This window comes from Scomber scombrus, chromosome 18 (genome assembly GCF_963691925.1).
Source record: "Scomber scombrus chromosome 18, fScoSco1.1, whole genome shotgun sequence".
Taxonomy (NCBI): Eukaryota; Metazoa; Chordata; class Actinopteri; order Scombriformes; family Scombridae; genus Scomber; species Scomber scombrus.
In genome coordinates this window covers 9224645-9237070 of record NC_084987.1, presented here as the reverse complement: position 1 = coordinate 9237070, position 12426 = coordinate 9224645, and the positions used below count along the sequence as shown (strand labels likewise).

Below are 12426 nucleotides of genomic sequence, written 5' to 3'. Positions count from 1 at the left end.
ATGATGTCTTTTATGTCAAACTGAGAAAATGGCACAGATTACAGCACAGTCTCTGACAAGCACACTCCAGATGGATGGGGGAAAATCTGTCTACTAAATCATTTTAAATTCGGTGTAATGAAACAGCTGAGCACGGACTATGCTGAAAAACATGCTGATTATATGCAGCTCATCTCATCAAATTATCAAGGTGGCTGGCTGATTTGCATACAGCTCTTAAGAGCTAATTAAGAACTTTTGCCTACTCTGTTCACTTCACCTGGTATTTTTTTAACCTGTCACTGACTTTGGACTCATAATCTTTCTGAAGAGAGATCCTAATTATAGCTACTTAACAATATAAGGTGATGCATTGGGCTACTTTTTGACAACTAACACAAAGGCAGTTTTTTAAGAATATATTACTGGAGAACGTGTCAATTGCAAAACAATCACTGTCATTCACTATCTATATTTTTATGTCATCCAGTGTCTGGTATATATACCAGGATGCCCCTATTATGTCTTACCAACAATCCCTGTTTCACATGAGCCACTACATCATTCCTCTCACCCACATTTCACCCTCCAACTCACACTTGCTGGTTACACTTTTGACTGATGTTGTTGTTTTGACAATTAGACGTGCCCACCTTGGGTGACCTCTCTTCTTGCCCCACAGCTAAAGGTAAAGGTGTCTTTTCTCTTAAACCTTTATGGGTATAACTCCCTGAATGTGACCCCAAACTTTTACCCCGTTTCCAGTTCCCAGTTTGGTGTTTAGATGTTCTATTTTCTTTTCTCTGGCCAAATGATAAGTGACATTTCTGGGACATTTTGAATAGGGCACAAACTCGAGAAATGAGCGCGGCACTTTGGCAATCTCCCAGTGGTCTACTACTGCTATATATAAATACCTTAAGCATCAGTGACATTATATACCCAACAACGATGACAAATCCCACCAGTTCAGATGAAATGCTGTCAGTGCATATTAACATGTCATGAAAGCCAGATGGAGGGACAGTTTAACATTATTAAGACATGACTGTCAACTAAAACAAGATGCACTGGCACCAAATTTTGGTTTTATGTGGGTCCTGCCAACAAGATAAAACGTGCTGGCTGAGCGAGCGATGATCTATCGCCTCTATGCTCTACTGGGGCCTCCAATCATATTGCTGGATTTTGGGTTAGCACCTGAAGTGGTGAATCAGATGTCAGGGCTTTTCTCATGCTACCCCTGGCCATGCCTTTGCAAATTATGCGGTCTGAATGAGCTTGATCACTGATGCAAAAAGTAGCATCAATGTTAAGGTTGTTGCAGAGCATCAGGTTCTTTCTTAGTTTTTCTTATATTACCTGCATATGTGTTCATTGTGGGTGTTATAAATAACAGAGTCTTTCTAATGATGCTCTGTGCTGCTGTGCTGGGGCTGTTTGCTCACCAAAGCTTTACCCAGAGGTATTAGAGCATTTCAGGCATGAGAATCCTTCAAATCAATGTGCTGGATAAAAACAGACAGTTCAAAGCCACAATTTAGCTCAGTTTGCTTTGGCACAGATCAAGGAGGGCATGACAATGTGAATCACTTTCACACTGCAAAACCCTGTTTCCATTTCCCATTTGGCCTCTTATTACTTCTGGCAGTAAAACAGGCTAGTTAAAGGTGCTGGGCATGAGGTGGGGGTTGTGAGGACCTATCCTGGGAGGCTGTCGTTTGGCAGGCAGCTCTGAGTTCGTGAGATGAAGGAAGGCTGCTCTGCCGCACTCACAGAGCAGAATAAATGTGTCGGCTAGGCTTGAGAGGAGTTCCTCGAGCAGAAGGAACAGCCCCGCTCTCTCGGGATGTTTGGCAGCACAGGCTCTGGAGCTGCAACAGAGCAGGTGAAAGCCTCACAGCAGCGCAGTCTAGACTAGCACACCTGCTCTCCTTTCATACAGAACTAATCCCCATGATCTCTCATCAAATGCATTTTTAAACTTTTTAGGGCCACAACAAAACTTTCCTCATGTAGTATAAAATAGTTAAAAATCGAACCAAAATCGAATCTAATCTAATCTTTCATCACTTTGTTGTCTCCTACACATCAGACATGCAGTAACTGTTTTACTTAGATCTGTTCACCCACGCTCCACCTTAGAAACGGAGACAAGTCCATGTTTTGAATGTGTTCCCACAAGTTTCATACTGCTGGAACAGTGCCATCTAGTGACTCATTCTAGCATTACACAAAGGGACTAAAGGTGTGATGCTGTCATTCAGTCTGATTATTTTGCATTTTTAATGAGTAACAATCATTAAAGCAAGTGTCAAAATAAAGCTGTAATTTGCATTTTCACTTAGTGTTGCGCCCTAAGACAGAAGGTGTGTTTCAGTGGTGTTGGTCATCATGTGTAGATGGCTGCCTGTCTCATGGCTCGTATCACACATGCTGATATCAACTTGAATAATTGTCTCCTGTGTTTGTCTCTTGTTCTATTTTTATCTTTCCCCCACCCCCACTCCCCTTACCTTTCCACTATATGTTTCATCTGACACTTGTTCCTGCGGCGCAACCTCACCCACCCTGTCAACCCGTCGTGTGAACCTGCACCTCCTGGCCTGCCCACCTACTCTCCCTGACTCTCTTGTGCCTCTGTGACCCTGCAGCAGTGAGCGACCTGTCCGTCTCCAGCCTCTCCGGCTTCTTTCTCCTCCTGTTCAGCATCACTTGACTAGAGAGCTACACACATCTGTCTGCCCCCTTATTTAATCAGTCCCTACTTTGTGTCCCTGTGAGGATCAGGCTGAGACCTTTCCATCTCTGGTGTTTACTGCAAAATCTACTCTGAACACCAATCTGTGTGTATTTGTGGATGTATGTGCGTGTGTGCACGGGCATGTTTGGCTGTAACAGTAAGGGAATGTGCTGCAGGGGACAGTGCCCAGCCACAACCAATTTTTAAGTCTTTAATTTTTCATTATTTCCCCTTTGATCCCTGAAAACCTCATCTATTTGCGTTCCTCCCCACCCTCCTTTCTTCTATGTCCCTGCTCTTCCTGAAGACCTCGAGGACCAACAGCTTCAGTGGCAGTATTGAGCCATACCTCTCTGGTATCAAAACAGGCATTTTCTCAGGCCGGGTGCCCTCTCCTGCAGCAGCATTTGCCCCTGGCCTGAGGAAGTACCCCCAGGATGGGGCAAAACCCTCCCTGACTACCTCCCCCAGCCAAGCAAAGGCCCTGTTGGCAAGCCTGTCTGCCTCTGGCTTGAGCGCAGAGGCCCTGCTCCTCTCCTCTACCCTCCGTCATCACCGGCTTCTACGTGAGCAGCGAGCTTCCTCCTTGCCCTTGCCCAGCAGCGAGTCCTCCTCTCCTACTCCCACTGCTACCTCTTCCTCTTCCTCTTCACCCACCACCCCTACTTCTTCCCTGTCTCCCTCTTCTCCAACTCCTTTGAGTCCCCTCACCCTCTCCTCTGTGGTTAATAAGCCCAATGGTCGTAGCCTTGATAACTCCAGCCTCAACAGCTGCAAGGAGGGTGGCAGTGAGCCTGTGAATAAAGACGTCCCCCCTGGCAACTCTAAGTGATGAAGAGGAGGACGAGAACATGGGAGAGTTCAAGCACCATCATGCAATGAAAAAAACATTAAGAGAAAACCGCTTCATTTTGGAAAAATCCAGCATTTTTTTAGATTCATGTTTTCTTTCGCAAATTTTTGGCTTTTTCTTCTTTCTTCCTCTATTTTTGGCTTCAGTCCAGTATGCACAGTCTTCATGTTTCCATGGCAAGAACTACTGTACTGTAAATGGAGTCACAATCTTCTTCTTGGACAAGTTTCCAATCTGATCTGGTTCCACAGTTCCTCTGCAGATTTCCCACGCATTCATACTGCCAGTTTCCCAGATAGAGAGCACACAAACAGGCCTCCCCTCCCACAAGCTTCATGCTATAAGCTGATGTGGCCTGGATGGATTTACTGACGATACCAGTCCCATATTTACCCCCACTCAATGGGTTGTTAGTGGAGTAGATAATAATACCTAGACTGTGACTTTTTTATCATAGAAGATAGAGCTGCAATAATCACCAAGTGAGTCCAGTAGTTGTGTGTGTTCAGGATAATGTTGCTCTCACTTACTTGCATCACCTGGCAGAATGTGAATCTGCTCAGAAAAAAAACATGCAGGGTTAGGGTTAGGGTTAGATCAAGATCAAGGTGATGATTGTGGTTTCAAGCTGTTTTGTGTTAAAAGGAGATTTATGGCTTTTCTTTTCTTTTTCTTTTTTTTTTGCATCACCTGTGTTTTAAACTCTGAACTGGTGCTATATTTTCCCCTCCGTTTGTACACACTGTGTAAAGAGTTTACATGATTGTCCTCACTCCCCAATATTTGACCTGCCCTTTGTTTTACTCTACATTAAACTGACTGTCTGCATTGATTTCATATTAAGATGCATCCTTACTAAAAGAAATCAATGCATCTAAAATTAGTAACAATTAAGAGGAACATTTTCAAGTTCCGAATTTAATTTTGAACTTGAAAATGAGTATAAATTCTCAAAAGCACATTTTAGGCAGAGATCATACAACAGTATATTTCTATTTAAAATATAACCATGAGGTACAATTACCCAAACAGAAGGGAAAATGCATATGATGAATTGTGTACAAATGTTATGTATATGTGTATTAACTAGTTAATTATGACAATCAGGATGTTTCCACAGTAGCATCTTACAGGTTGCTCAGGCATTGTGGCACCTGACATCACAAACCTTCCCAAAGACTCAAGCACACACACCGTGATGAATAATACACACATACTGTCACACATGCACTTGTAAAGCCAAGCTGTTTGCAGAAGCACATACTCTACCAATTTTTTCTTTCAACAATCTTGTGTGATGATTCATTTTTAGTCACATCTGTTGCACCGCTGATAATGAGCACTACTGGTAAAATATGCCATATCAACAGGAACATGATATTACCCTTTAAGGAATCTTATCTGCAGACTGATAGATTTTCCTTTGGGAGACTTATTTTCTTTTGAACTTCAAAGTTAATCTGCTGGGAAGCAGCTTCCAAAGTTTCAGCAATTTGCTGGCCTTATTATAAAACATAATACCTTCTTTGAAAAAGAAAAAAGAAATGCATCTTCTCACTGCAGCAAGTTGATCACACTTCACCATCTATGACAGTGTCTCAACTCTGAGTGGTGTTTGAAAGAGAAAGAATGTTAACCAGCACATATTTAGAGACTTAAGCGACAACTTGACCCCTGAATGGCCTGAGAGGAGACTTTAGAATTTATAAAGCGAGCACAGTTTCCTCGCAAACATATGACCCTTTCTTCTAAATTTGACTTTTTATCTGAAACTATGACAAGCACAATGCTACAAATGTTTCCTGCAGGCAAAAGCCCCCTCATCACTGCATTTTAAAATACTGGACATTAGATTAACAATGTTAATGTTGCCTCATTTGGTTTTATTACCTGCATGTTGAAATAAGAAACATTTATGAATGTTAGCTTTTGGTGTGCCTCAATGACAGTGGTTGAAATTATCTTTTAAAGCACATCAAAGGCCTGTCCGTGATTCCTTAAATGCAAACCCTGCACAAGGAGCCATTTTGAAGCTCCCTGTCCAGTGTTGTTGTCTCAAGGCTTCCCACTGTGGAGGTGACGAGGGCAAACGGACAGTCATAGACAAAGTGATTCTCTTTTTCAGTTCAACAGAATGACTGTGTGAAATCGATTCTTTGTGGCATTGAGATTAAAACATGTGAAAAGGAGGCTTGTGTCAAAGAGAAGGCAGCTTGAGAGGAGGGGATTAGTTTGGGGACATATGAAGGCTACTTTAATAAGGTCAGCTTTGACTTGCCTTGTCTCTGTCGAGAGTGCTCGTGATATAAAAGACTCAGAAAGATTAGAGGAAGGGTTTGACAGAGAGAAACAGCCATTAAGCGGCAATTCTTTCCCTGCCCCTTTCACTTTGCTTTTTCTTTGGTGTGGTGCATCGGTGAATTGAAAGATGATTTGATGTTATCCCAGGACAAAGTTTAATGGGTCTCTATTATAAACAATGTGTGCAATATGTAATTAGCACTCTGGCAATTTTACCAAGGCAGTGCTCTTTGCCTTTGAGATACTCCTGCCTGTTTCGTCTGCAAGGACCTGTAACCATGTTTTTTCCCAGTGCCTCTAAGACTTTGCTCTTTCAAGAAATCCCTGCTTGATCTTGTATTACAATGACAGAATAACACTTTTACCCAAAGAGGAGGCTGCGAAATTTGGTTTGTTCACATTTTTCGCAGAATAAAAGCAAACCGCACTTGAAATGCAGAGTGTGTCAGGTTGCAGAAGTGGCATTTGACTAAACACTCCCCCAGCTCTAACATTGTGCAAAACTGCAAGCTCACAGCACAGCGAATTAAGCCCCACCCTGGGTGCTCTGTAGTTCTGCCAGGCAGGTTCAAGCCCAGGGTTTCATATTGAGTGAAGTCAAATGAAAGAAATTCACTTACTCATGCTGTTCCACACTCAAATCCATAACTCTCTGACTTAAATTTGCGGCATTTGCGTCTGGTGAGCGTTGGGGAGGAAGTATTTATGCTTGGCTGCTTTCCCCAAGTTAGGTCTGAGATGAAACCCCCCAGAATTGCGTGACAGTGCTCTCTGGAATGATTTTTAAGATAAGTGTTAGTGGGCTGTGATTTCAACATGGCTGGAGGCTTAGAGGGCATGTCAAAGGCACTCACAGTGGATGCCCCTGGCAATCAGAAAAACTCATGCAAACTTGAAATCAAACATAGAAGAAATATACATATATAAATATATCTAAGTGAGATGTTTGTGTATGATATTATAATTGTGAAGAAAAGTGTGATATATATAGGCCTAGATTTAATTATATACTGTAAAATGTCATCATCTCTTCAGTTTTATATATTAGTGACCATTTTGTACAGATTTTTCTTTTTTAATTCATTGAGAGAGATATTACATTTCACACTGAGATTATTTATTCATATGCAGAACATTTTTATATTTGTTTAAAAAAATATCTGTATAGATAACAGTTAGCCTCTGTAATATACACTGAAATTCATTTTTAAATTATAGGATTTTCTTTATGAACACTTGGTCCAATTTTATGTAATTTTCATTTATGAAAAGCTTGTCCCTGAAAATGCTTGTCCAGCTCAGTTTCACCTTTGCCTCCTTGTGTGAAGGGTCACTTCAAGGTGTAAGATGCTGGACCAGTGCCTGTGCTTAGGGGCTTATTTTGCTACTATCTTTTTGGTTTTGTGTGGGTTTTTTTTTTTTTTTAAATTTAAATTTTTTTTTAAAAAAATTTTAAATTTTTTTTTTTTTTTTTTTGGGGGGGGGGGGGTGTTTTCTGTACCTGTGGTCTGTTTTTGTTTTTGTTTCAATCCATCCTGTATTTGTGATTCAACTGGTATTAGTGATGTTGGAGATCAGAAACACAGATATTGTGGTAACTACTGTGAAAGGTCAGTTTATGGGCCCAAAGGCTTCATGTAGAGCCTTGCTGCTTTGACAGAATGAAGTTACATGGCTTTAATATTCCTCTGTGTCATGTTTGCATGTGAACAGGAATGGTAGCAATGTGAATGTGCAAAAGCATTCAGAAGCTCTTAATCATAACAACAGGTGGAAATACATCTTGTTGCTTATTCTGCTCCAGCTCTTGCACAGAGTGGCTTTAAGTAGCAGTTAAGCTAAACTAGGAAAGTTAAGTAAAACCACCTAGATGGATCTATAAGGGAATTGTGTGGAGTTGTGTGAATTTAAAGTTTTAACTCTTACTTTGCCATTGTATCTTTTTTTTATAATGAACCTACATTCTATAGTATGTACTGTATATGAGATTTTTACATGAATGTGTGGGTGTTCAAAAATCCTGGCATCAAACGTAGAAAAACAAAATTGACCTGTAAATAGGCCGAGTCATTCCTAGCAAGTTCAACAAATTGTTATGTCCAAAAGAAAATGTTTTATTAATATGATTAACTATGATGATGGGTTACAAAGGTATATACAAAACAATGCATGTATAGTCTCAAGCAATCGCACGGTGCAGTCGAAAAAATGTTGTCTACATGTTTTCTCAAAAAAATGAGAAAGAGAGAAATAGGAAGCAGTTCCATGTTAGAGGTTTACAAACATGAAGAATGAGACATTATTTTGGTATCTGTGACACAGGCATGTTCAGTCTTTCTTACTGTGATGTTATGTGACGATGAAGATGATGATGACGATAGTGGCTGAGAGTGTTAAAAGTCCAGAAGGATTCAGAATGCTTGAACGCACCCCAACCAGAATAGTCACCAGTGATGGTGTACTCTTTCCACAGAGTGATTCTCCCATTTGTAGAGTAGTGTGATATAAGAACAAAAATAATAAAGAAAATAGATCTATAATACAATGATATATAAATTTTAAAGCCTACTGATACTGGAGATACTAATTTATCAGTGTGGATGCCATGATATTCTGTGAGAAATGTGTGTGTTTTTCCTGTGAGAAGACAGTTGGCAGTTGAACCTGCCTTCTTTTGTACATAATTTGCTGTGATTGTGTGTCCAATAAAGTGCAGCTCTCTTGTACAGTCTTGGCGTCTGAGCTTGCTTTCTGACCTGACTTTCTGTCTGTTGCCCTGTCAGGAAATAATTGCATTTCTTTAGCATCAGAAAATGTAGATACAACCTGGATGTTGCATCCAAAATCAGGTCAAAGCTCTTATATTGTAGAGAATATAAAATTACAGGAACAATAGGCTTATTTTAAAATGCTCACAATTTTTAAAAACATTTTTAACAGGTAATAACAGTGCAAATTTAAATCATACATAATTCATGAGGTGCCACCTGAAATAAAAATGTTCAGCAATATTTGGAATCAAATTAATTGACTGCATTAAAAATGACAAATAATTCCAACTTGATATTTAAGAGAAAATTCACACTAAAATGTTGGCAACACAACATGGCATGAGGCTTATTATACACATATTTTGATATACTTTATATACAGAACATTTTGAAGCATGCTCTTTTGTCCGTATGCTTGAGTGTGGTTCCAGTTGCATTTGCAAGTTTTTGTCCAAAAGTGGCTCAAGTCTCCTGGCGCTGAGCTGGCTGTCGACCATCTGTCCGCCTGTATGGTGAGTTTTTTAAATCTTAGTCAGAGGAAGGACGAGTATAATGAGATGAAGGTAGAATTTCAACAGCATGTACGTCAAACATGCAGCATGCTTGAAGTATCCCCATGTGAGACCTCTAACATGCATTATGTTACTGTATCTCTGATGATCCAAAGCACCGTCCTTCCCCTCGCGTACCTGAGGTTTCACCTGCCCTTGGTTCAGATCCATCTGAGGCATCTTGGGCATCATTTCATAAAATGAATGTACGATACAATATGAGATAATTTATTGTGAATGTAGTATTTCTGAGATAACTATCTTTAAATAACACAAGATACATTGAAACAGATTACGAGTCAATACAAAGGTCTGATATATATTTCTTACCACTGGACCTTAAATTTCTTACCTTTTGTGCCCTGCCTTGTTGGGCGATGGAGAGTCTTTTACCTTGCTGACCTCACTCTCCATTTTCTTTTTCTGCTGAATCTCTTCCTCTGCTTTCTGTGTTCAATCAAGGACAAAAAGATTAACTTGCAATGTAACTCATCCTAATTGATAAATATCAGAAACCTACCACACATCCTCACCTCATAGGCCTTTATGAAGCGTCCAAAAATTGGGAAAAACTCTGAGGGATGTGTGGTTTTTGAGTTCAAAGTACTCCACCACAGAGCCGTAAGCCTCCTGGAACGAGTTGGAAAGAGCGAGATATAAATATTAAGTGTACATGTAAAAGCATGTGATAAGGTGGTTTTCTCCGTTGTAAGTTTGATATGAATTATAGACTAACCTGGGCTGTCTTGCCGTGTTTCATCAAAGAATCCAGCTTCTTACTGTTGGTTTTGATGAATTTCTTCAACACTGGGCTGTCATCCTGCACCTCTTTGGTCATCTCCATTTCCTGCTCTAATGAGCGGATATCTTGAATAATACTGTCCAAGTACACTGGCAAAGAAACAAAAATTTGTTTAGCACCATTCCTGATTTAAATAAGTTTCAAAACTGCCCTGTCTGTGTGAATGTACCAAGTGCTGCCTCGTCCACAAAGTGTAGCTCAGTGTGGAAGTTGGCCAAGTCTGTATATTTTTCTAGGATGATATTGGTGATGAAGTGAAGCAAAGTCTGTGACTGGTCAGTGGACTTGATCTCCAAGAGCTGAAGAGCAAAGACAGTGTCAGAGTATATTAATTTAATACAGTTTTCTTACTGTGAAAATGTAAATGTAAAAATAAAACCTACTTACTAGATCCAGACTCTGCAGTCGAAAACCGTAAGCTGAGCCCCCCTTACTGCTGTTCATGTAGTTGCCATGGGCGAGAACAATCTAGGAGGAAATACATGAGATGACTTATAGAAAAACACACATTTGGAAGATACATCAACATGTTGTATTCTCATCTACTTACTTCTAAGATCTTTCTCAATTTGGTTGAAGACTTGATGGACATGGACGCAGAAATGATCGAGTCCAATTGCTGTGGATAAAATTTTAAAAATTCGATGTATCTGAAAGTTGAATCCAATTCTCTTCCAGTCCAAGTTATAATACACTTTATATACTCACCAGCTGCAGTCGTTTGACAGTGTCCGGGAAGTTGCCCATGAAAGTGAGAGTGTTAATTCTCTGGATCAGGCGAGGAATCTTCCCGAAACGTAACATAAATTGGTCTTTGTCAGTCAGATCCTCAAGTGGGCGACCATCGTTTTCATAGTTAACCAGCAGCTTTATCTCAAAGTCTGATGGTATGAAGGGCTTGAGCAATTCAAGGAAGACTACAGGCAAAGGCTTCTGGTTATACCTGCGCAAAATAGTAGTAACACCAGTTAGTGTATGAGAGGAAGGGTGCTGGAAGAGCAGGAGGGTCTGTTTATAAGGAAGATAATTCAGAAAGTTCACCAAAGCACATACGTCTCTATGGCGGTGCAGATTTTAAATGGTGTATCCCTCCCCTTGTGTAGAGTTATCGCCAGATTCTTTGCCTTGTTGGTGTTAATCAGGGATGTCTTCTGGACAGCCTTCTTCTTCATAGTAAATTGGTCTCCAGGATTACCCTGAGCCTTAGTCTTAAACTGCTCCTCAAATATATCCATGTTCAACTCCTGAAATAGACAGAACAAGAGGCAGAGATAGGAAGCAGAGAGGTGATGATTTAAATAAATACTTTTTTTTTTTTTTTTTTTAACTTGCCTTAAACTGCAGTTTTCTGTCATCTGCTCATCATCCAGCTCATTAAAAACGGTGCCTTTCACCTGGTTTGGTTTTAAAGGCTGCCAGTTAAAAAATGGCATCCTGAACTTGGTCTGAATAGGCTTCTTGCCCTTAAACCCTGAGGAACCATGCCATGATGCAGAGGAATAGAATCAGTTAAGAAACAGGTATGATCTTTACTGTTCAATTCCTTCCATTTTATGACAGTTTTCCGTATTTTTCAAATCCTACTGTCAAACAAACGTTTACTTCTGAGACAACATTCTTACCAGATTGAGTGTTTGGTGCTCCAGGAGGGGGTGGGTGTGGGGGTGGAGGAGGAGGAGAGGCAACTGGACCACCAGAAGGGGGACGGGAAGGAGGGGCAGAGGCAGGGACGCTAGATGCTGGGGAGGGAGTATCACTGACAGAGTCCGGGGCGTCTGGTGCTGGTGCCTGGATGTATTCAACCACTGTGACAGGCACAACTAGGATGTCCAGAGCTCCTGAGGCGCTGCGTCCCAGTTGGATCAGCCCTTTGTCCTGCAGCTCCTGGATCTTCTGCTCCAGCTCCGAACTCGTCTGTGGGCTGGAGGTGCTCAGCTGCTCACTATCCTTCTCCCTCTCCCTGTCCAGCTCCTGCTCCCTTTCTCTTTGCTGTAAGGCACTAACCTGGGAACAGGACTCTTGTAGACTTTCCTATAAGTTACAAACAGTGGTAAGTGCAATGAGGATAATTAAAATAAAGTGAAGTGCCACTCGTGACTCGTTATTCTATGTGATCACTGTGAGGATGGCACGGCATACTTGGCTAATTAATCTTACAAAAACGTCATACATGTCGTGAAGCAGCACTTACTTTGAGCTCATTTATCTCCTTGGTGGCCTGCGTCAGCTGAGTCTTGAGTTCCGCACTATGAATCTCACTTTTTTGAAGCCGGGCAATAAGCTGCAACACAGCATGCAGACAACGTTGTTTTAACTTCACCTTACACAATACTGTATACCAACAAAATCTCCTTTAAGTCACAGTGATTCGTCTATTTTTTTTATTTCGCAGCTGACCTGTGAATTGTGATGTTGTAGTTCTTCCA

The 12426-nt window shown here is 40.9% G+C and overlaps 1 protein-coding gene and 1 pseudogene across 1 annotated transcript in view; one reads left to right on the top strand and one right to left on the bottom strand.

Annotated features, from left to right (window-relative positions):
• The window catches only part of srcin1a (SRC kinase signaling inhibitor 1a), an 80137-nt gene extending 76583 nt beyond the window's left edge, over nucleotides 1-3554 (top strand). The window contains exon 23 of the mRNA XM_062438523.1: nucleotides 3030-3554. Coding sequence (XP_062294507.1) covers nucleotides 3030-3554 — 525 coding nt within the window. The remainder of the gene's footprint in view (nucleotides 1-3029) is intronic.
• Nucleotides 3555-9109: 5555 nt separating this feature from the next.
• On the bottom strand, nucleotides 9110-11454 carry LOC133999472 (formin-like protein 1; annotated as a pseudogene).
• Between the last annotated feature and the right edge of the window lie 972 nt (nucleotides 11455-12426).